Raw genomic sequence first — 22,625 nt, forward strand, 5'->3', positions numbered from 1 at the left:
TATTTTTTTTGCAACGTGTGTATTAGTGTCTACATACATTTTATATGAAAGTCTACACACCCCTGTTAAAATATCAGGTTTTTGTGATGTTAAAAACAAAAATAAGAACCAAGATGAATCATGTTAGAATTTTCCCCACACCCAGTGTAAAATTACAGTGAATAAACCTGTGGTGAAAAACCATTAGAAACTATTTTAGGGAAAAAAAAATCACCTCGTTGCATAAGTTTCATCACCCTTGAAATAATATTTTTTTGAAGCACCTATTGATTTGATTAAATCACTCTGTCTTTTAGGGATGAAATAGTGATTTGTGGCGAGAGTAAAGAACAGGTTGAGACGAGCCTGGAGAGGTGGAGGTACACGCTGGAGAGACGGAGAATAAAAGTCAGTAGGAGTAAGACGTGTGTGAATGAGAGGGAGAGAACTGGAGTGATGTGATTGCAGTGGAGAAGTTGGAAGAGTTTAAATCCCTGGGGTCAACAGTGCAAAGTAATGGAGAGTGTTAGAGTAGTGAAGAAAAGAGTGCAGGCAGGGTGGAGTGGGTGGAGAAGAGTGATAGCAGGAGTGATTTGTGATAGAAGAGTTATCTGCAAGAGTGAAAGGGAAAGTTTATAGGACTGTGGTGAGACCTGAGATGTTGTATGTTTTAGAGACAGTGGCATTGAGTAAAAGACAGGAGGTGGAGCTGGAGGTAGCAGAGCTGAAGATGTTGAGGTTTTTATCGGGAGTGATGAGTTTGGACATGTGCAGAGGAGGGACATGGGGTATATCGGTAGGAGAATGCTGAGAATGGAGACACCAGGAAGGAGGAGAAGAGGAAGGCCAAGTTTATGGATGTGGTGAGGGAAGACATGCGGGTAGTTGTTTTGAAAGAGGCAGATGTAGAGCACAGAGTGATATGGAGACAGATGATCCGCTGGTAACAGGAGCAGCCCACCAAAGAAGAAGACAACCCATAATTTCAACACAATTTTACTATAAAATTATTTTAAAAAATAAATTAATTATTAGTTGCTTCAAAAAAAGTACATATTTATATTTAAAAAATCAGTAACAACAAATTTTTTTTTTTTTTTTTACCACAACTTTTAAAAAATCTGCAAAGATGTCCCTGCAAAAAACTAGCAAGTCAATTTATGAAGGCAGCCATATTGGAAAAGACTCCAATAGGGGGCAGAAGACAAGTTTTAAATTGTATTCAACAGGTTTTTGAGGAAAGTATTGTTGATGCAGGTGGTGCAGAGGTCTCAGAAACGTGTATCAAATATAATACATTTGGCATTAAAGGGTTAAGATTCCAAACCTTGATAAAAAACCATCAGTTCTGGCTAAAAAAAAAAGCACCTATAAAGCATGATGCTGACACCACCATGCTTCACCATATTTATTTATTTTCTTCTCGGAATTATGTTATTATGAACTTTCACATCAGACCACATTTTGCCACATGGTGTGGGTTCTTGAACTTTTGTGAGAAAGGGCTTTGGTCTAGCTTCATTACAATATCCCATAGTTCAGACATGTGAAGTTTATGAGTATTGTTACATACAGTGTATTTATCAACTTGTCAGATGTTCCTGATGTTTTATTAATGTAGGTCTTTTGACAGCATCCCTAGTGCATTTCTTGTCTTGCGCTTTCATATATTTTTTTTTTCACTTCATTCATTGTAGAGGGCTGTCCTGTCCTCTGTGAGGTCACTGTAGTGCTCTATTTTCTCTGTTTTTTGGATGATGGTCTTTACTTTGATTGATTCTTGCATGCATGTATAGGCTTTTCAAGAATGATGGCTTTAGCAGTCAGATGAAACCATGAAGGTGTGAATAAAACATGTGTTCATTCTGTGTTATATCCTGAATGATGAAAGGGTGTGTATACTTATGCAACTAGGCTCTTTTAAAAAAAAATTTTCTTTGAAAAGTTTCTGATTTTATATATACAGTGGAACCCGGTTATGTCGATGTCCTAGGGGGTCGCCAAAAAGCATGGAGGTAACCGATGATCGAGATAAACGAAAATAAAATGGCGGCAATATATTAGCGTGCTTGAAATGTCTTTATGTACATGATGTGTGTTAATAAATGAGAATGTACATGCACGTGTTTTTGAAGGGTTTTTTTACACAACAGCGTTGCCGCGATTTGTTTGATGAAGGCATGCTATAAAAATACATACAGTACATGTTTATCTGTCAGGAATCCACCTGCCACGCCCCCCTCGGCCCCCTTCAGCGTGTCAGGTGCTTTCTCGGCCGCTTTCTCTGAAGCTCCCGGCTTCAATCGCGCACATATGGTGCTCGTTTAGCATCATCACCAGCTCCTATTTAAACTTCCACACTCTCACCGTCCGTTATTGTTGGTATATGTTGGTTCACGGCGGTCGTTGTTATCGCACATGCGTATCCCGATACGTGTCTTCCCACCGGCACTCTCTCAAAGGCTGCTCTTTTCCTCCCAAAGCCGCGCCGCGCCCCTACTAACACTACGAACACTAGCACTAACTAACAGCAGAGATTCACTTAATAGGGTTGTTGAGATAACCGAGGTCGAGATAGGTGGGTTCCACTGTATATATATAATTTAAATTTTTTTAATTGATTATTTTCATTATTATTATTTGTATTATTTTTATTAAACGTTTATCATATGTTGTAATTTCACATTGTGGGGGGGAGGGGAGGATGCCAGACCTGATTTATCCTGCGTTATTTTATTTTCTATCACAAAACCTGCCATATTAACAGGAGTTAAACCTTTTTTTATTTTTATTTTTTAATCCATTGTTGCTGTTCGATCAAATGGATGTTTGTTCTGCTCTTTCAGACGTCATCATTTACACTTCACAGATCAGATTGACTAATGCTAATCCAAATCCTCCTTTACTTGACATTGACTTTGAAAGCTGATGATGAATTATTTAAAAAATGTTGATTTCTCATTAAGGGTACCATGACAAAAAAATCTCTGCAGGACAATAAATGCTAAAAAGTTATTGAAGGTAGATGATATTAACGTAGGTTTCACACTGCCACTTTTCGGCATTTATTGTCTTGACACATTATTTTTTTTTTCTACTTATTTTTAAGCGAAATGTCTTTCAGTTTGACAAGATCAGATTTATTTTCTTGTCATCTCCAGATCTTCATGAAAATGAAACTTAATTTTCCCTGTTGTTCCAATTTCTTTTGTTTTCCTTTTTTTTTTTTGTCATAATACCCTTATATTGAACCGAGGCATGTGCTGTCTTTTATTGCTCTATCAAACAAACCTCTGCACTTTCTAATGGATTCAGTCAGCTACGTTCCTGCTAAATTACAGTCGTGTCCAGTCAAAATGACATCAAAGCTGTAATAATTAGACAGTTATTTGATCTAGTTATATATTCAATATCAAGTTATTTGATCTAGTTATATATTCTATATCGAGTTGTTTGATCTAGTTATATATTCTATATCAAGTTATTTGATCTAGTTATATATTCAATATCAAGTTATTTGATCTAGTTATATATTCTATATCGAGTTGTTTGATCTAGTTATATATTCTATATCAAGTTATTTGATCTAGTTATATATTCTATATCGAGTTGTTTGATCTAGTTATATATTCTATATCGAGTTGTTTGATCTAGTTATATATTCTATATCGAGTTATTTGATCTAGTTATATATTCTATATCAAGTTGTTTGATCTAGTTATATATTCTATATCTAGTTATTTGATCTAGTTATATATTATATATCGAGTTGTTTGATCTAGTTATATATTGTAAATTTGTTACATGCAATTCTTGTACTGTATCAGTAGCATCCTGATATACTATTTTATAATTTTTTTAATGTAGCATTTTAGATACATTAAGATTAATTAATTATTTTAAAACATATGAGACACATAGGTAAAAGTATAGTAAAAATGTAATCAATTGCGTACACACACTTTCAGATTTTACAAGTTCCTTCATTTTAAACAGCCAGTTAACTTGTAGCATTTTCTGTGCTCTCCAAGCAGGACATCGGCTCTACGACCTCCACAGCTTTTGTGTTTAGAGCGATTCATAAACCAGAACGTTGATGAATGAATCCAAGTTCATCTCTTCCCACTCAAAAAGAAAAAAAAAAAAAAAAAAAAGTTGGACTTTGTAATCTATTTGACCTCTCACTATTTTCTTTCCTTTTTCTTTTTTCTTCTTTTGGGTTCATGTACTGTCTCCCCCTCCTCAGTCATCACCCATGAGCGTGGTAATTATGCACTTCTGCCATTTTGCTGTGATTTCTTAGCTTTGTGTCCTCTCTGTTCAGGTCCTGAGCCCTTTCACGGTGTCCCATACGTAATCAGTCCACATCCTCTCTTTCTTGTTCTTCCTCTGACTCCCCCTCAATCGGCCCTTAGATTCAGCCCTTTCCTGTCCTCTCTAAGCTCGATTAGCACCTGTTTATTCATCCACTGGTTCTCTTACAGCACATTTCCACCCACACAGTGCCAGTGCTGGTGCCGGATTCGGAGAAAGCGTCAATGTGTTGCACACGCAATAAAAAACAAAACAAAGATCCATCTCTCAGCTTTCAAAATCTGTTCTTGACTTGAGTGAAAAATTGGTGATTTTATGGTGAATCCCATAAGATGGGGCGGAGCTACTGCATCTTATTTATAATGTATTTAAGGATATGAATTATGTCTAAAATGGAGAATTGACTTTTTTTTGAATAATGCCACATTTTTCCGAATAATTAACATCGTGCAAAACTGTGAAAAATTAATGATATACTTTTTTTATTCTAAAATAAACATCTGGAAATGTTATATTAAACATTTTATTAATAGATATTTATTGAGATATGGTTGTAAATACATTAATATATTATCATTATAATTCATATAAATAATTATATTAAAATATTGAATAATTGAAAATATTTAATTGCGATTAATCGTGATTGTCATGAGTTAGCTCACGATTGATCGCGACTTAATCGCACATTTGTATCCGTTCTAAATTTACCTTAAATTATTACATTCCAATTTTTTTATACTCTAATTAATGTGGACATGGACAAATATTGATGCTTTATACAATTGTATGTTAATTATTAGTGAAACCATATTGATTTTAGAGCATGTTTTAAAGTGTTGAAAATTCCGAAAATCATCAGGACACCAAACAGAACCTTTGCTATGTTTCCACACGGACAGTTTTACTTGCCGGATGTGTGCACCATGTTGGATTTTGGTGCTTGCTGGAAGACTTGGCGCATCAGTAAAACAAATGTTTAGTGATTATCTCTGTAAAGAGTGTTTATATATATATTTATCTGAGTAAAGAAAGGACGTCGTAAATGAATGTGTGGTGCATTGAAAGTTTTAATTTCGCCTTTTATAATTATTTTTTTATATTTGTATTAAATAAATAATTAGTGCTTTAATAAAATTTGTGCTGTTAAATTAAATGTCACATTAATTTTAACAGCTCAAAAAAAAATATATATATATACAATACTTAATCATTAAAATGTGTATATATATATATATATATATATATATATATATATATATATATATATATATATATATATATATACGCACATTTTAATGATTAAGTATTGTATATATATTTTTATTTATTATTTTCAATACTGTTTTACATGGAGTGTAATTTTTTTATTATTATTTATTTATTATTTTTTTTAATCCAATGTACATTTGACAAACTATTGCTTGTTTAATTGGTTATCAGGAAGTATGATCCAACTTAGCTATCAGTATCGGTCGACCTCGCAGTGCTTTTGAGAATAATCACACGTACTTTATCATTAGTTCTAATTTCAGTGGTTGTTTAAATCCGCGACCCTCTGACACCAGCACCCGCTCTGTGTCGGGGAAAGGCGTATCGGAGGAATGCCCTGTAGACCTGTAGCCAATCACACACCTGTTTTTGCCTCCCTCTCAGGATTTGCACAGTTTCTGGCACGCTCGATGTAAGAGCAGTTAGTTGTTTTGTAGTTTCCCTTTCCCTCTACACCTCCTCCGTTACGTCCCTGTGTCCTGTCCCTTCCTTCCTGCCGCATTGGCTGCGTGTCTCAGTGCTGTATTCCTCTCTGTAATCTTTACGTGTTGCGTCTTTATGGACTCGTGGCTTTCCTGGCTGCGCTGGTGTGACAGCTGATTCCGTAGCCTCTTCCTCCCCGAACTTATTTTCTCTTTTCCTTTCTCCTTTCTCCTCCGTTTCCACCTACTCTCCCTCGTTTACTCTCCAGGCTGTTCAGTCTGTCCTGTGGTGTACTCATTGTTGTTTTCATTTGTTCAGTCACTTTCCCTTTTTTTTTTCCTCCTGTTTTTTTTCTTTTTCTGGAGTGACAGTTGTTTGATTTGGTCAGTTTGTTTCTTATTTTTTTTACGCTATTATCCGATGATCGGTGTTGTGTTTTCACTCGGAATTCTTTTCGTGTTCTCCTTCCATGTTTCCGTTGAGTGGTTCCATTTTCCAACACACTCTGAAAAAGTGCAGTTTTACACTCGGACAGTAACGAGAATGATAGACCAGAGGAAGTCTAACCAAATCAAATGTTTTATCCACAGATCTTTTTTTGTTGTTGCCAGGACTATGTGATCGCTACTGTGTATTAACAGTACTTTCTATTGCTGCATAAAGTTGCATTGTTAGATGATAAGCTGACAGAATTGTTGACGTAAATAAGATGTGTTAGAATTCTATGCTTTTTTGTTGTTCAGCGAATATGAACGTAGAGATGCTGTGAAATTGCAGTGTGTTTTTGTAAGGCTTCTGTTCTGGTTTATCATCAGATGAAAATAAGCCTGAAAGTGCATTTTGTCTAAAAAAATTCTCAGCAAAAAAAAAATACATTTTGTTATTTATTATTATGATGATGCTGATGCTTATTATTATTATTATTATTATTATAATTATTACCTTTTTTTTATTGGCTCTTTTCTTTGATGGGAAAAAGAAAGTTACGGTTGTTAGAAAGAAAGTTAACTAAATGAAAGCACTTTCAGGCTTAGCTGCAGTGTAGCTGTTGTGAAATGAACTAGATCTGTGCTCATTGTTATCAGAGTTTTATATTGTACTCAGGGTCATCTCAGAATCACCCTTGGCCGGGGCTCCCACATTCATTAACCGTGAGAAGCCTTCTGCATGGTTAACGCAGCATTTTATCCCATCCGTGTCTCTACAGCTGCACGCACACCAGTCTGACATTCTTTTTGGCTGAAAAATCCAAACCTGTGCATTAAAAAATAGGAAGGAATCCCCATTAATACCAAATATGCTTTGATTCAACTATTACCTTTCGACTAAACAGGAAATGATGTCAAAGCTATTAATTGCAGTTGAGTCACCAAAAAGGTAAAGCAGACACAGGAATCAATGCCTTATTATTTTTTTTAATAAAAAGCTGGTGTAGATGTTTATATGAGTCGTCCTGTAGTGCGCTGAGAGGCACAGGAACAAAATGCTGCTCAACTCCTTCCATTACCTATATGGTTTTACGCTCTCAGATAGCGTGTAGTGTCCTCCATCAGTATGCGTGTGTGTGCGTGGTCACGTGTACGAGTGTGTGTGAGGGCTATGCTGGACCCATGTGCCTCTCTCAGACGTTGTAGCTGTGTGGCATTGGTTTCCATGCCGACTGTAACACGCGTGTGCTCTGGTCCGGCCGTGCAGGCGAGAAGGTGATGCAGGATGACGAGTTCACATGTGACCTGTTCCGCTTCCTACAGCTGCTCTGTGAAGGACACAATTCGGGTGAGAAACACACTCTCGGCTCTATCATGAGGCCGCGTTCTGCTCATTACTCTGCAATGTTCTGTACCATTAAACGACGGTTTTGTTTCATTTTTACAGCAACATGGGTATAAATTCTATTCCACATTTGCTGTATAACGGATGCGCTTTTTATTTTTGATTATCATTATATATTGGGGATGTGCATCTCCATAACCGAAGCCGAACTCGATGCATAGCCAGCAATACTGATTCGAAATGCGATTTAGTGCATCAAAATATGATGCTATGCAATTCACTAAGGTACAGATAGTTCACTTTTATTTCTTTGGTCCATACAGACAGCAAATCTTACATTTACTTGAGTGTCTTCTGACTTCTAACGCATGGCCCTTTCACATACAGACCTTTGTAGTGCATGAAAAAAATGAAATAAAACCAGACGTTTTTTTGCTGTTCTGTCTCCAGGAAGACACAGCTCTACCTCTGCCATGTTAATCTGTATTCTATGTGAGTCTCAGGACACGCCTCGGATTCGTAGTGTTGCGATACGTCATGTTCACGTAGCAGCAGCGGGGCCGAGAGAACGCGATCGAAAAACAGTTTAACGACGAGAAATCAATCTACATATCAAATATTGTTCACAATTTATCAGCCACTTTCTAAATAATAAAAGTATAGAAATAATAAAAATATATAATTATATATAAATAAACCCTTTTTTAACCATGTAAATATGTTAAAATGATGCATCGCCATACAAATGCCAAATTGTATCCAATGCACAGTTTTTTCAATCAATGTATCACATTGTTAACTTTTATGCAGATGCACTAATGCCGATAGCTGAATCTTACCATCACTAGTCTAAGCTTTTATTGGGGAAAAAAATATCAATTTTATTCCTGTTTAAGGAGCTCAGTTAAATCCCAACATCCAGTAGGACAGTCTAGAAGAATTTTTTTTTAGATGCTGCTGTAGAAGACAAAAATGGTGAAAAATCTGGTAAACATTGGGTTTATTATGTAGTCTGTAACACTTTAACAGTAATAAACCTTTGTACAGTCAGGTCCATTGGTGTTTGGACAGTGATGCAATTTTTTGTAATTTTACCTCTGCCTCCATGCTTGACTATTGTTGTGGTGTGCTTTGGATCATAAGCCTCTCCTTTCCTTCTCCATTATTTTTTTCCCCTACCAGTTTAATCTTGTTTTTCAATTCTTCTTTGTTTCCAGTGGTTTGCGTCTTAAAGGAAACCCTCAGTATATATATTCATGATGAAATCTCCTGATTGTTAACTTTGACACTGATGCAAGTCCTTTTTTGAGAGTTTTCTCGACTTGATGTGTTGACGATGATAATTTTTGTTTGACGATGAAAGAAATCTGCAATCATTCTACACTCTAATCACCTACTGATCACTTCATTACAAATCTATTTTGCTGGAATACAGAGGCAGAATTCCTAAAAAAAGTGTGTGACTGTCCAAAAGTAGTGTTTCAGACACCATGATTATTACGGGAAGACTGATGTTAAAAAGAGTTTATTTTAACACGAAAATATAAAAATCTGACATTTTTGTATTTTTGTGTTAAAATGTTAAACAATGTAACTAAAAGTTTCTGAGGTTAAAAAAGTGCTGTGCTCGACCAATTATTGTTTTCATTAATGTGTGCTATGCCACAGATTTCCAGAACTACCTGAGAACGCAAACAGGAAACAACACGACTGTCAACATCATCATCTCCACCGTGGACTACCTGCTTAGAGTCCAGGTGAGACCCTGCAGGTGGAAAAATATATTCAGCAGTAGCAATAATTAAATTGGCATGTCTTTTTTGAAAAATACACTGCATAATAAAAACTAATAGAAGGTCTGCATGTTTGAATGTTTGTTTGCTGAAGGGCCGATTGTTTTACCCACAGTGCATTGGGAGCAACAGGATATTTATTAGCCGAACACAATCTTCCATTTTTCCAGAAACTGAAATTGATAAATGCTGTTAATTGCAATTCATTTTCGTTTCAACAGGAGTCCATCAGTGATTTTTACTGGTACTATTCGGGGAAGGACGTGATCGATGAGCAGGGTCAGCGGAATTTCTCCAAAGCTATAAATGTGGCTAAGCAGGTCTTCAATACTCTTACAGAGTACATTCAGGTACTGTTTCCGTAGGTGGTGGTGTGACGGTATATCTTTTACTTCCCGACAGACAGGCATGTAAATACATTCTACTTAAGCGTCTCACACTAGCGAGCTCTGGATTATTTTATCTCATCCTACTGATTTTGATTTACAACACTGCCTGAACTGCTAAATCACTTTAAACCTAAAAGACATAGCACAGTAATTCGTTTCTGTCGTGTTCGACTTGTAAAACCTGTGTAAATTAGGTTTGGGCTTGGATTATAGAATTGACATTGTTTGTAGCAGCTCATGTGTGGGGGAAAATGAAGTGCATGTTGGCAGAGGTCCATTTAATCCTCAGAGTCTACAAGGAATTTCGCTCGCTAAGTCAATTCAGAGAAGTTCTTTCTAAGGACCTCCTGCAAGGAAATAGTGTATTTGAGCTTCAGATTTCATCATCCAGCACCATGTCTTCATACTAGGGGTGATCCCAATTATTCAAAGAATAGGAGAAGCCTGATTCAACTACAAATTTTTAAGTCGAATCTTCGCTAAGGTGTTAAGAAATAAGGATCGTGCCATTTTGGTTATATGGGGGTGCTCAATGTGTAATTTTACATAGAAATACCGGTTTTCTCCCAATAAGTAATATACAGCCTATTATGATAATGCTATAAATAGAAATGTGAAAAGAAAGACCTTTTAATAAATAATTTTTATGTGCATGAGTGAACACCAGCCCCCCAACATGACGGATTTAAGTGTCACTTTCCATCATCCATGACCGACACATGAGCATCCTGTAGGCTGTGATTTAAAAAGAGAACAATGGTTGGGATTCTGTAAAGTTATATTTTGCTCTAATTGTATTCTATGAATGAATTTGTGTTTGTTTTTCGGTGCATTGATGCTACGCTGCACTTGCGCTTGCACAGGCAGTTTAGGCGATTTTAATTTGATTTGCCAGCATGTGAAATGCAAATCTCATCTGCAGTTATTTATTTGTTTATTATAGGTTTTTTAATCCAAAATGTTTTTATATATTTTGTTTTATCTTCGTGTGATGTTCTTTACATCGTGGCTTAATAAACTTCATGAAATAAAAAAGCGTCGGCAGTTTTGGTGGCTTTATTAGAAATTATAAAAAACTCCTTTTTGACATCATTTTTCCAATCTAAAACGACTCTATCCAAGTATAAAAAAACATGCAATGAATAGCAGCCTGTTAAGCTTCTTGTCATGTTTTGCTACAGGGACCTTGCACAGGGAACCAGCAGAGCCTGGCACACAGTCGCCTATGGGACGCCGTGGTCGGGTTTCTCCATGTTTTTGCACACATGCAGATGAAGCTCTCCCAGGTAGGCGTCTAATAACAGCAAACTGGCACAAAAAAAGGGTTAAACCTGTCATGCTCAGTATATATGTACATAATATTCCGCCTGTTTGTAATGATACAGGATTCAAGCCAGATTGACCTCCTGAAAGAGCTCATGGATCTGCAGAAGGACATGGTGGTAATGCTGCTCTCCATGTTAGAGGGTAATAATCCACGAGCTATTCCATTAAAAAAATAGATATATATTTCTCCACATAGCATTACTAAGTCATAAAATTCAAATGAGTCTTTCCTCAGGGAACGTTGTTAACGGCACCATCGGAAAGCAGATGGTCGACATGTTGGTGGAGTCTTCCAACAACGTGGAGATGATTCTCAAGTTCTTCGACATGTTCCTCAAGCTGAAAGATCTCACGTCGTCGGATGCTTTCAAAGAGTACGACCCGGACGGGAAGGGGGTCATCTCCAAGCGAGACTTTCACAAAGCCATGGAGAGCCACAAGCACTACACGCAGTCCGAGACGGAGTTCCTGCTGTCCTGCGCCGAAACGGACGAAAACGAGCTGCTCGATTACGAGGAATTTGTGGAGCGCTTTCACGAGCCAGCCAAGGACATCGGCTTTAACGTGGCCGTGCTTCTGACCAACCTGTCGGAGCACATGCCCCACGATTCGCGCCTGCAGACGTTCCTGGAGCTGGCCGAGAGCGTGCTCAATTACTTCCAGCCTTACCTGGGCCGCATCGAGATAATGGGCAGCGCCAAGCGCATCGAGCGCGTGTACTTCGAGATAAGTGAGTCGAGCCGCACGCAGTGGGAGAAGCCACAGGTGAAAGAGTCTAAGCGCCAGTTCATCTTCGACGTCGTGAACGAGGGCGGCGAGAAGGAGAAGATGGAGCTGTTCGTTAATTTCTGCGAAGACACCATATTTGAGATGCAGCTGGCTGCACAGATGTCGGATGCAGGAGAGCGCTCCGCGAGCAAAGAAGAGAATGAGCGCGATAAACCTGAAGAGGAAACCCCAGACATGGGCTTCTTCTCCATCAGCACAGTATGCTCGGCACTGTTTGCTCTGCGCTACAACGTCGTTCTGCTCATGAAGGTGCGATTAACGTTATTGTGAATGTGTTATTTGTCTAAACGATCCGTTTCGTTTATTTGGTTCATGACATGCCTTTTTAATAAGAACGTCATACAAACACTTATTTTCCATCCAAAAGTTTCTTTTCTTTCTGTACTGTCCACTTAACTCGTTTTCACATTTTCCCTGAGGTGGTTTAAGGGTGTTGCGCTAATTGCGTCATCAGGTTCTGCGCTCTTATCTTCTTTTGGTTTGACGTCATTGTAGGAGGAGTCACACTACGGGAAAATGGCTAAAATCTTCTGACCCTGCCACAGTTTTTCTTAGGAGAAAATAATGATTGCAAAGGCCAATAATCAGCTGTAAACATGTCAAACAAACTAACAAAGACTACTGATTTTAGCCCAGAATTATAGGAATAGTTTAGGATTTTAAAAATGTATCTCAGACGACTAAATCGTGGCCAAAATCTCACAGTGTGAGCCCGGCATAAGGGAGGTTTATATATGTAAACATATGCCTATTAGACAGACTAGTACAAGTGCTATAACCCTAGAATAGATGTTAACCTCATGTTATTAAATTCATCAGAATTTTATATAAAAATTATTATTATAGAAATGATGCTTATATTCATTGTGTCATTTTTCGGAGCGTATTTTCCATTTAATAACATCAGGATATATTTGATCCACCACATATACGAAATTGAAATCGAAGCATGATGTAACCGAACGTGCTGAAATTTAAGGTGCTGTCCATGAAGAGTCTGAAGAAGCAGCTGAAGAAGGCGAAGAAGATGACTGTGAAGGACATGGTGACCACACTGGCTGCTTTCTGCTGGAATGTGCTCATGGGGCTGCTGCACTTCGCCTTCAGCGTGGCACGTGGCTTCTTCCGCATCATCTACAACAGCTTCCTGGGTGGAGGATTGGTGGAGGGTGCCAAGACCATGAAGGTGTCCGAGCTGCTGGCTAACATGCCTGACCCGACACAGGACGAGGTGAGAGGGGAGAGCGAGGAGGTGGAGAGGAAACATGCGGAGAAAACGCCTGATGAAGACTTGGCCGACCTCGCGGTGGCTGCTGAAGACACCGACTTGCTGTCTGATATATTTGGACTGGACTTGAGGAGGGAAGGAGGACAGTACAAACTTATGCCACATAACCCCAACGCCAGCCTGACAGACCTCCTTACTACCCCTATGCCACCTACACCTACACCTTCACCTGAACTTCGCAGAAGACACACAGTAAGGGCATATATCACCCAGAATTCCATCTAACATGATATACAAAAACTACAGAGAGCTCTTCACAATCATTAAAAGTCTCCCAAAAACTGATTTGAAGAGCTTTTTTGATGACAGTATTGATTGTATATATTGACTTTTATTGACAGTACAGGTGGAATTATGGTTCAAAATACAATTAAATTTTTTTTTCGATTGTAAATTGACAATAGCGCAGTACAATGCTGCGGGTCACTGCCAAGATCTACACATCTCCCACCTTGTGAGATGCCTTAGTCTCGCCAGCAGTCGACAGATTTCAGTTGTCTCGGTGTTGTTCTGTGTTTTTGGGGTTTCAATGCCCAGTTTTAGTTCTTGTTTCTATCTGCATCACCAGACACTAAAACAGAGCACACCGATTGGTCTCATCAGATGCAGGTGTGCTTCTTATTGATCATCCAGCTCAGGCCTCCATTCACGAACCGGCGCTCGTATAGTTTATAGAGTGCGGTAGTGAAAATTGCTGAATTTTTTTAAATTATTAACTAATTACAGTACACTACTACACTAATCACCAATTCTTCAAGACTCCTGGGTGGGCTACGTCTCGACTGGCTCCATCGTAAGTCAGGGCATACCTACTTTTCTGGATCTCGGTGTTAAATTTGACCTGCATTTGCATATAATTTCCAGGATTCCTGGGGCTCTAATTATGACACTAATGATCTGTTGAACATGTTTATTACAAACTCTTCTTTTGTCTTCAGAACAACTGCTGTGTCAACACTGGCACACCTTAATCAGCATTTTCCTAATATGTAATGGCACGTTTTTCCTAATTTGTGCTATAAATTGACCACAACTTTGTAAATGTGGCCAAAATGCCCCCAAAATACTGCATATTTAATATTATTATATGTAGACAACATTCTTGAAAAATACAAATTTTATTTGTCGTACACTTGATTTGAACAAAAAATATTTTTTTTTTCTTTTTTTTTTTTTTAAGGTGAAGGGTTCATCATCATCAACTGACGAGAAGGAAGAGGAGACCAAGACAGTGTCTGAGAAAGCAGAGTATGATTTCTATACATGCAAAGACCCACACACACTTTAATTTTCCTACTGTTGTTCAGTGTGGTGATATATTTCAGAATTGAGTACCTGAGCTTCTGCTACTGATTAACAGCAGTGAATATTTGTGTCTGCGACAGAGGCGAGGACGGGGAGAAAAAGGAAAAAAAGAAGGACGCTCCAAAGAAAAGGAAGACGCAGTTGACCCGCTCGTCCAAATCAGATGAGCCCGATCTACAAGAGTCTGCCTTCTGGAAGAAGATCATCGCCTACCAGCGCAAGCTACTAGTAAGAGAGCGTCTCATGAAATTTGTGAATCTCTACTCATGAAAAAGCACTAAAACTACACCATGCACTGTCATCCAGATCAGATCAAAAGATGTTCGAAATAGACGTTTAGAAGCTGCTGATGCGTTCGTATTGAGTTCTATTCCCATGGCATGTTATTCATGGGAAGATTCATTCATGGACTTATGGATCATGTCCCAGCAAAATCTCCTTTTATTTACTTCTCCACTGCTGCCACAGATGATTTATGATGTTTTCCTTTTGTGTCCTATTACAGAACTATTTTGCGCGGAATTTCTACAACATGAGAATGCTGGCTTTGTTTGTGGCCTTTGCAATTAACTTCATCCTGCTGTTCTACAAGGTGAGTCTGCACCGTGTGAGCACCGACATGCCGAGTGACAGAACAAATCTCACCATATACTCTATACTGTGTGTAGAATAGATTAGATTAAACTTTGTCACGATGCAGAGTACAAATACAGGGCTGGACATTCGGTGCAACCCAGACGAGGATGGATTCCCTCTTGAGTCTGGTTCCTCGCAAGGTTTCTTCCATCTCGGGGAGTTTTTCCTCGCCACAGTCGCCACCCGCACACTTTTCAGGGACAAACTTACTCTTATAAACAACATATAAATTTTTATCAGCACATTATTTGTGTACAGCTGCTTTGAGACAATGTCTATTGTTAAAAGCGCAATACAAATAAAAAATGAGTTTGAATAAAATGCCTTTAAGATGCACAACTATATATATTTGTGGGCATTGTGGGAAGCAATATAAGTGTAAGACGTTAATGTACAGTGCAGTCTTTTTGAGTAGCGTTAATTTGACTGAGTTGGATGTAGAGATAATGGTATATATAGAGTTTAATGGGCTGAGAGCCTAGGGAAAAGAAACTCCCAGTGTGACAGCAAAGTCTCACATACCATCTTCCAGATGGGAGAGGAATAAACAGTCAGTGGCTGGGGTGAAAGGTGTGCTTGATAAGATTTCTCACCCTCTTCGTCGGCCACGTTTAGGATATGTTTTCAATCAAGGGATTTTAACAATGGACATTGTCTCAAAGCAGCTTTACAGAGATAATGTGGTAATAAGGAATGTACAAGTTTATTCCTTATAATTGTAAGTTTGTCCCTGATGAGCGAGCTAGTGGCGACTTTTTGGAAATCCCCCAGACCACCAACTGTATCTCAGTGGCTTAAAGACAATATTTTCTTTTTAAAATAGGCAAAAAAATAAAATTCTATTAGAGAAAGTTTACCAGAAAAAATAAAAATAAAAATTATATATATATATATATATATATATATATATATATATATATATATATATATATATATATATATATATATATGAATGTATAGCATTGTGCTAAAGCTTTGGATTTGCTTTGTATTCTTTGTATCATTGCAGGCTTTCATATGGGGTGTTTAGTGCTCCCTATACCTGTATTTGTATACAGTATTTTATGTCTTATCATCATTTTCAATGTCCCTGCAGAAATTTTCTGTATAAAACTACTACAAACTACAATAAACCCAAACAGGCAGTTACTAAGGATGAATGAGTGAGCATTGTTAATACATTGTAATGAAATTGGTCATTTTTTCTTTCGCTTGTGTGACCCTGTAGGGTCCCAGTCCCAGTGCAGGTTTAATTCTGACCAGATGAACACTGTACCTGAAATACAATATCTGTTTATTTCTAGCACAGGTTTTAATGCATCTGTTTTATACACTTGCTGTCTGCTGCTTGCAGGTCTCCACTTCATCTGCAGTAAAAGAGGAAAAGCAGGTGGTGTACAGCTCATCATCGCTGGACAGTGGGCTGCGGTGGGACACACAAGGCGACTCTTCCAATGATCGGCCTGTTACTGTACACTTTGTTTTAGAGGAGAGTAGCGGCTACATGGAGCCCACACTGCGCATCCTCGCCATCCTCCACACCATCATATCCTTTTTCTGCATCATCGGATACTACTGCCTTAAGGTGGGGCTCCCATGCCTGTAAAGGCCAAACGTCTAAACTATAAACATAATCAACTTCATTTAAGAAAATTAACAGTTTGTTAAGTGACATAATGTTTCAAATTGTGTACACACTATGAGCCAAAATATTCATGTTCTTATTTGTAGTGTTTCCAGTATTGCTGTGCAGCGATCAGAAAATGATGTGTCTTTATACCCAGTTGCCTTCCATTACATTAGATTGTACCTGTAGGATAATTAGGATATGTACATTACACATTTTTTATTTTTGACATGACACTGTATTCCTGGAATTTCGACTTTATTCTCAAAATACTTTGACTGTATTCTCGTAATTCCGACTATATTTCAGTAATTTCAACTTTATTCTTAAAAAACTTTATTTTCGGAATTTTGACTTTATTCTTGTAATTTTGACTTTATTTTCAAATATTTCTACTCTATTCCCCGAATTTCGACTTTATTCCTGAAATTTCGATTTTATTTTTAAAATATTTTGACTTTATATAAATTGTTTTATTTTTGACGTAGCACTAAAACGCTGTCATACTTCCCAGTAACGTAAAAGAAAAAAAAAGTATCTTTGACTTTAAATGTAAATGTTTAGGTTTTCTTTCTGTATCCCGAGAAGAGACTCAAACTGGTGGAACACGGGGGGAAACACTGGTGCTGGTTGTCATTTTATGGTTTAATTTATTGCCATGAGGGTCTACGATCCGCAGATTTTCAACTTTCTGTTTATCTGAATGCGATAATATGATGAGCCGCTAACTATCAGTCGTTTGAAAATAATGGGATGGAACTGTTCTGAGGAAGTGTGTTTTATTGCGTCGAAAAGCTGTAATAATAAAATATCCATTACCATATCATTTTTTGGCCATCGAGAACTTTTTAATGGGCTTTTGCGGTCCGTATGGATCCAATTCTTAGCTCCAAAAATTACATCTACACAATCCAGTTTGCTAAAAGGCGCATACGTCATCTGTCTCTGTCTTGTCCAGGTTCCCTTGGTGATCTTTAAGAGGGAGAAGGAGGTGGCCAGGAAGCTGGAGTTTGATGGGTTGTATATTACAGAGCAGCCATCAGAGGATGACATTAAAGGCCAGTGGGACAGACTGGTCATCAACACACAGTGAGTTAATGGCACACACACACACACACACACACACACACACACACACACACACACCTTCACAGGGGAATGCCAGATAGCAGCCCAGACCATTACAGATCACTGAGCATCTATTACTGAATAAAAGAAGTTGCACCAGGCATCCAGGGAGATAATTACAGTTTAAATACCAGCCATAGGCAATGGCAGTGGAGGTTCATCTCCAGCTTAATGTTTATTTTTGTTTGAAAAAAAAAAAAGCATTTTACATTGTTGTTGTACATAAAGATATGGTTTCTTCTTAAGCTGCAAATATATAATGATTAAAAACCATATATAAGGAAAACATAATGCTATGCTGATTATATTATTATGTTTTCCTTATATATAGTTTTTAATCATTGTTGTGTTTAGCTATTACTTATATCACTCCCTTTTTATATTTAAAGCAGTGTGTAAAACACCAAGACAAATGCCAGCTGTCAAACACAACTGGAACGCTCATAAACTCACATTTGCATTGACTTTTTTTTTTCCTGCTTAAACAGATGTCAGTCGCTTCTCTCTAAAACAAAATATTTTATAACAACAGAAATGTATGTCTGCATTCATGTCTGCAGTACAAGAACTAGATTAATGATCATAAGCAGTGAGAATTAGTTGTACATCTCTCTACAGCATTGTTATAAGGAAAACCGTACCTACTGTACTGCATGCAATAAATGTACCTCCTCCTTCTGCACTTGGTAAATGTAGAAGGTGTTCGGTGTCCTTAACCACCAGCTGCAGCTTTCAAGGGTGAAATGTATTTGTTCAAAAACACCACTACTCCTACTAAGTATGTGCATCTCTATAACTGAGGCCGATGCGATTTGCATCTCGAAGCATAGCCAACAATATGATACATTAAAGACACATATAAACCTACATGATGCGATACGATTCCCTCCTATTACAATGCAGTGCGATTCGATTTCGATTTGATTCAACACAATGCAATTTGATGCAATGAAAAAAACATGATGTTATGTTGTACAGTTAGTTCGCTTTTATTTCTTCGGTTCAGACAGACAACAAATCATACATTTGCTCATCTGCCTTCTGACCGCTGACGCATGGCCCTTTCACAAACAGGCCTTTGTGCTGCAATAAATCAATACAAACAGATGTTTTTTTCCTGTTCTGTCTCCAGGAAGATGCAGCTCTACCTCTGCCATGTGAATCTGTATTCTATGTGACTTTTAGGACACGCCTCGGGAAACAGTTTAGTGAAAAGGAATCAATCTACATCTAAAATATTGGTCACAAATTATCGGTCAATTTATAAAATAATACAAATATAGCTCATCTACTAATAATTATATATAAATAAGTCCTTTTTTGCAAATATATATATAAAAAAAAAAAAAAAGATACATCGCATACATTGGATATGACGCGTCGCAAGAGTCTTAGTTTGTGTCTTTGACCTAAAACGTGTTTTGGTTGCAGTTTTACCACAAGGACCTTATTATGGGTTTTACAATATCCAAAATGTTTTTGTGGCATGAATCCTTGCAGGAAATACACCAAGGCTGTGAAGTTTCTAAAATAATAAAGAAAAGGAATTTGATTTGAACTTGTCTCAGGTACATTACAGCACAGTGAAATTCTTCCTTCGCATATTCGGGGCGGGGCAGGGCAGGGGGCGCTCACCCCCCCAGCTGGTTGCGCCCTATGTGACTAGTTTTATCTATTTCTAGAAACTAGTGTTTGGAAAATCGGAAATTGGATCTTTGAAACGTTCATGAAAATGAACAAAAATGTTTGTTGTTTTTCATTTAGTTCATTTAATTTCTTTGTTCAGAAATAGTAGAAGATTTTATTTTCAATACGCAGATCCCCCAACATGTCTACATGCACAAACTTTGACTGTAGTTCCAATAATAAAATTAGGACAATCAGGCTAAGGACAAATTATGATGAACAGTTCTTTTGTCATGTGACTCCCAGAATTATTGTTACAATAATGTCAAGATTCTGACCAAAAACCCATTTTATGGAAGTCAGGTGATAAAAGAACGAACAACTCGGACCACAGGACTCAATAAACGATGTGATTCTGTTTCCTGTGTATAACCTACAGAGATGTTGCGACGCTTTGCTCATGCGGGTCCAGTAGAACATGAATGAATCACTCATCACACATGAATCACACATGAAACGACTCGTTCTTCTGAGTCACATTAAAGACTCGTTTAAAATAAACGAATTGTGCTTGAACGAATCACCAGAGTGTACAGTGTGTTTTACTCTTTTCGTCATACGTGTGTATTTTTCTTTGGCTCTCAGGTCCTTTCCAAACAACTACTGGGATAAGTTTGTGAAGAGGAAGGTAGGACAGCAGTCTGAACAGCACTGGCACATGCAGTAAAGATGCTTCCTTGTGTTTGATTATTCATTTAGATATTATGATGAATGTGTTTACTGTAACAGTAATTCAGTGACATTAGAGAGTTATTAACAGTTATGATCAGAATGTGTGTGTGCGTGTATTTACAGGTGATGGATAAATACGGAGAATTTTACGGCAATGACAGAATCAGTGAGCTGCTAGGGATGGACAAAGCTGCGCTGGACTTTAGTGATGCCCATGAGAAGAAGAAACCCAAGAAAGACAGCTCACTAGCTGCTGTGTGAGTTTAAACACGTGGGAGTGTGAAATGTCTGTGCACGTGTGTGTGTGTGTGTGTGTGTGCGCGTGTTCAAGGTTCAGACAGCAGCACAATATTTCACAGTGTCAAATCCGCACTAGCAATGGCTTACAATTCAGGATGTATTTTAAACATATTCCAGCAGGGGGCGGTAATCACTAAAGGTCACACGATTTACAAAAATCACACGATCTACATTGAGGGCAGCTATATTTTTAGGTTTATAAACTTTGAAGAATATTTTCTATTTGGTAGCTAAATTTTCCAAATTATCATCATTGTTATTAATTTTATTAGTAGTAGTTTGGGGTTTATTTAGTAGCATATTTTGGATAATAATTTTTATTTCTCTTGTCCGTTGCTATTGTTGGTTGGCTGCTATTTCAAAATGTGAAGTCAAAACCATTTTAAATATATAAATATAAATATATATAATATAACTATATCAAAAAATACACTTGTTTGTATAAAACATGTCTGTTATTTCTTTAAGTGAAATCTAATTATGAAATTATTTCTCCATTTACTGAGATTTTCTCATTTTGTTAAATATTTTAGTTAATCTCTCTCTCTCTCTCTCTCTCTCTCTCTCTCTCTCTCTCTCACACTAACAGATTGAACTCTGTTGATGTAAAATACCAGATCTGGAAGTTAGGAGTCGTCTTCACAGATAATGTAAATAACTTCTTCCAGGCAATAAAGCATTATAATTAATAATAAAGCACACCAGCATGACTTTGTTTGTATTATTTTATTCTGTGTGTGTGGGTGTGTGTGTGTCTAGTCGTTCTTGTACCTAGCGTGGTACATGACCATGTCCATCCTGGGCCACTACAATAACTTCTTCTTCGCTGCTCATCTGCTGGACATCGCCATGGGCTTTAAGACCCTGAGAACCATCCTGTCTTCTGTTACTCACAACGGCAAACAGGTACAGCTGCCTTCTTCTAGTCAAATTGAAAATCGTTTGCTTATACACACGTTACACACAGAGAAATCCAATGTTAGCTATAGCCTTTCCATAAAATCCAGGACTGCAGCACATCTTCTGTAGTTATATTTCAGTCTGTAGGTGTCACATTGCGTCACATCCGCAAGGTCATTAAAAAAAGGCTGAAATGTTTTACACGGATTGTTCGATGTCTGAATCTTTTGTTGCTAATTTCTACATCTTCCGGTTTCTTGGACATTTTTGACCTCGCATTCCAGCTCATTGTGAAAGTGCAGGATTGGCTTGTAAACTGGACACTAGAGCAAACCGAATCACTGTCTGTGGAACTGTTCAGATCCAATACGTACTTTAACCTGCGCTGACCGAATAAAAAGGCAAAACTGTTTTTATAGCCAGACGCAATTCACCAGCTTTCACAAAATCCAAACAATGTTACAAAAGAGTCTAATACAGATGTGTTCAGCACGACCAATACGGTCATTTTCAATCACTAGATTGACAGTAGTAATCAAACAAATCCTACATTTTAATGGAAAAAATCACATGCAAAAAAAATAAATGGGGGGATCCAAGCAAATACTTACAGAACATACATTTGGACAATAGGTCAGATTTTTATGCTTTATCTCATTGACGTACATGCAAAGAAATGTATGCGTGTACGACAATCCGTACATTTGATGCATTTGCATTCATGCATCTAAAATAGACAGAATGCTGTCTGAATATTTCTAAGATTTTCCTTTCGTTTGTAAGAGAAACCTTCATTTCTATAGGTTTATAATATTTAAAATATTTAATTCAATTAATATTTAATATAACACTTTTTATTTCTACAGTTTCATGCGAGAGAAAGTGATTCACGTTGCTGAAATGCCATTCAACGATAATTAGCTTGTATTTGCCAGGCACGTTATCTAACTTCAAACATGTGTTAATGTCAATAAATGAATATAAAGCACCTAAAATCATCCTGATTTCTACCGATTTTTTAAACC

General features: G+C 37.5%; 1 protein-coding gene across 8 annotated transcripts in view; it reads left to right on the top strand.

Annotated features, from left to right (window-relative positions):
• The window catches only part of ryr2a (ryanodine receptor 2a (cardiac)), a 219,211-nt gene that overhangs the window by 184,124 nt on the left and 12,462 nt on the right, over positions 1-22,625 (top strand). For 4 of the 8 annotated variants that reach the window (XM_046854545.1, XM_046854547.1, XM_046854550.1 and 1 more), the window contains 17 exons: positions 4,226-4,243; positions 7,684-7,764; positions 9,430-9,518; positions 9,776-9,904; positions 11,125-11,229; positions 11,329-11,410; positions 11,505-12,307; positions 13,038-13,538; positions 14,527-14,594; positions 14,732-14,879; positions 15,157-15,243; positions 16,642-16,872; positions 17,873-18,003; positions 20,314-20,356; positions 20,524-20,657; positions 21,290-21,350; positions 21,460-21,606. In XM_046854545.1, coding sequence (XP_046710501.1) covers positions 4,226-4,243; positions 7,684-7,764; positions 9,430-9,518; positions 9,776-9,904; positions 11,125-11,229; positions 11,329-11,410; positions 11,505-12,307; positions 13,038-13,538; positions 14,527-14,594; positions 14,732-14,879; positions 15,157-15,243; positions 16,642-16,872; positions 17,873-18,003; positions 20,314-20,356; positions 20,524-20,657; positions 21,290-21,350; positions 21,460-21,606 — 2,858 coding nt within the window. The remainder of the gene's footprint in view (positions 1-4,225; positions 4,244-7,683; positions 7,765-9,429; positions 9,519-9,775; positions 9,905-11,124; positions 11,230-11,328; positions 11,411-11,504; positions 12,308-13,037; positions 13,539-14,526; positions 14,595-14,731; positions 14,880-15,156; positions 15,244-16,641; positions 16,873-17,872; positions 18,004-20,313; positions 20,357-20,523; positions 20,658-21,289; positions 21,351-21,459; positions 21,607-22,625) is intronic. The other 4 variants (XM_046854546.1, XM_046854548.1, XM_046854551.1 and 1 more) reach the window with 1 other exon arrangement.

This window comes from Silurus meridionalis, chromosome 7, assembly GCF_014805685.1.
Source record: "Silurus meridionalis isolate SWU-2019-XX chromosome 7, ASM1480568v1, whole genome shotgun sequence".
NCBI lineage: Eukaryota > Metazoa > Chordata > Actinopteri > Siluriformes > Siluridae > Silurus > Silurus meridionalis.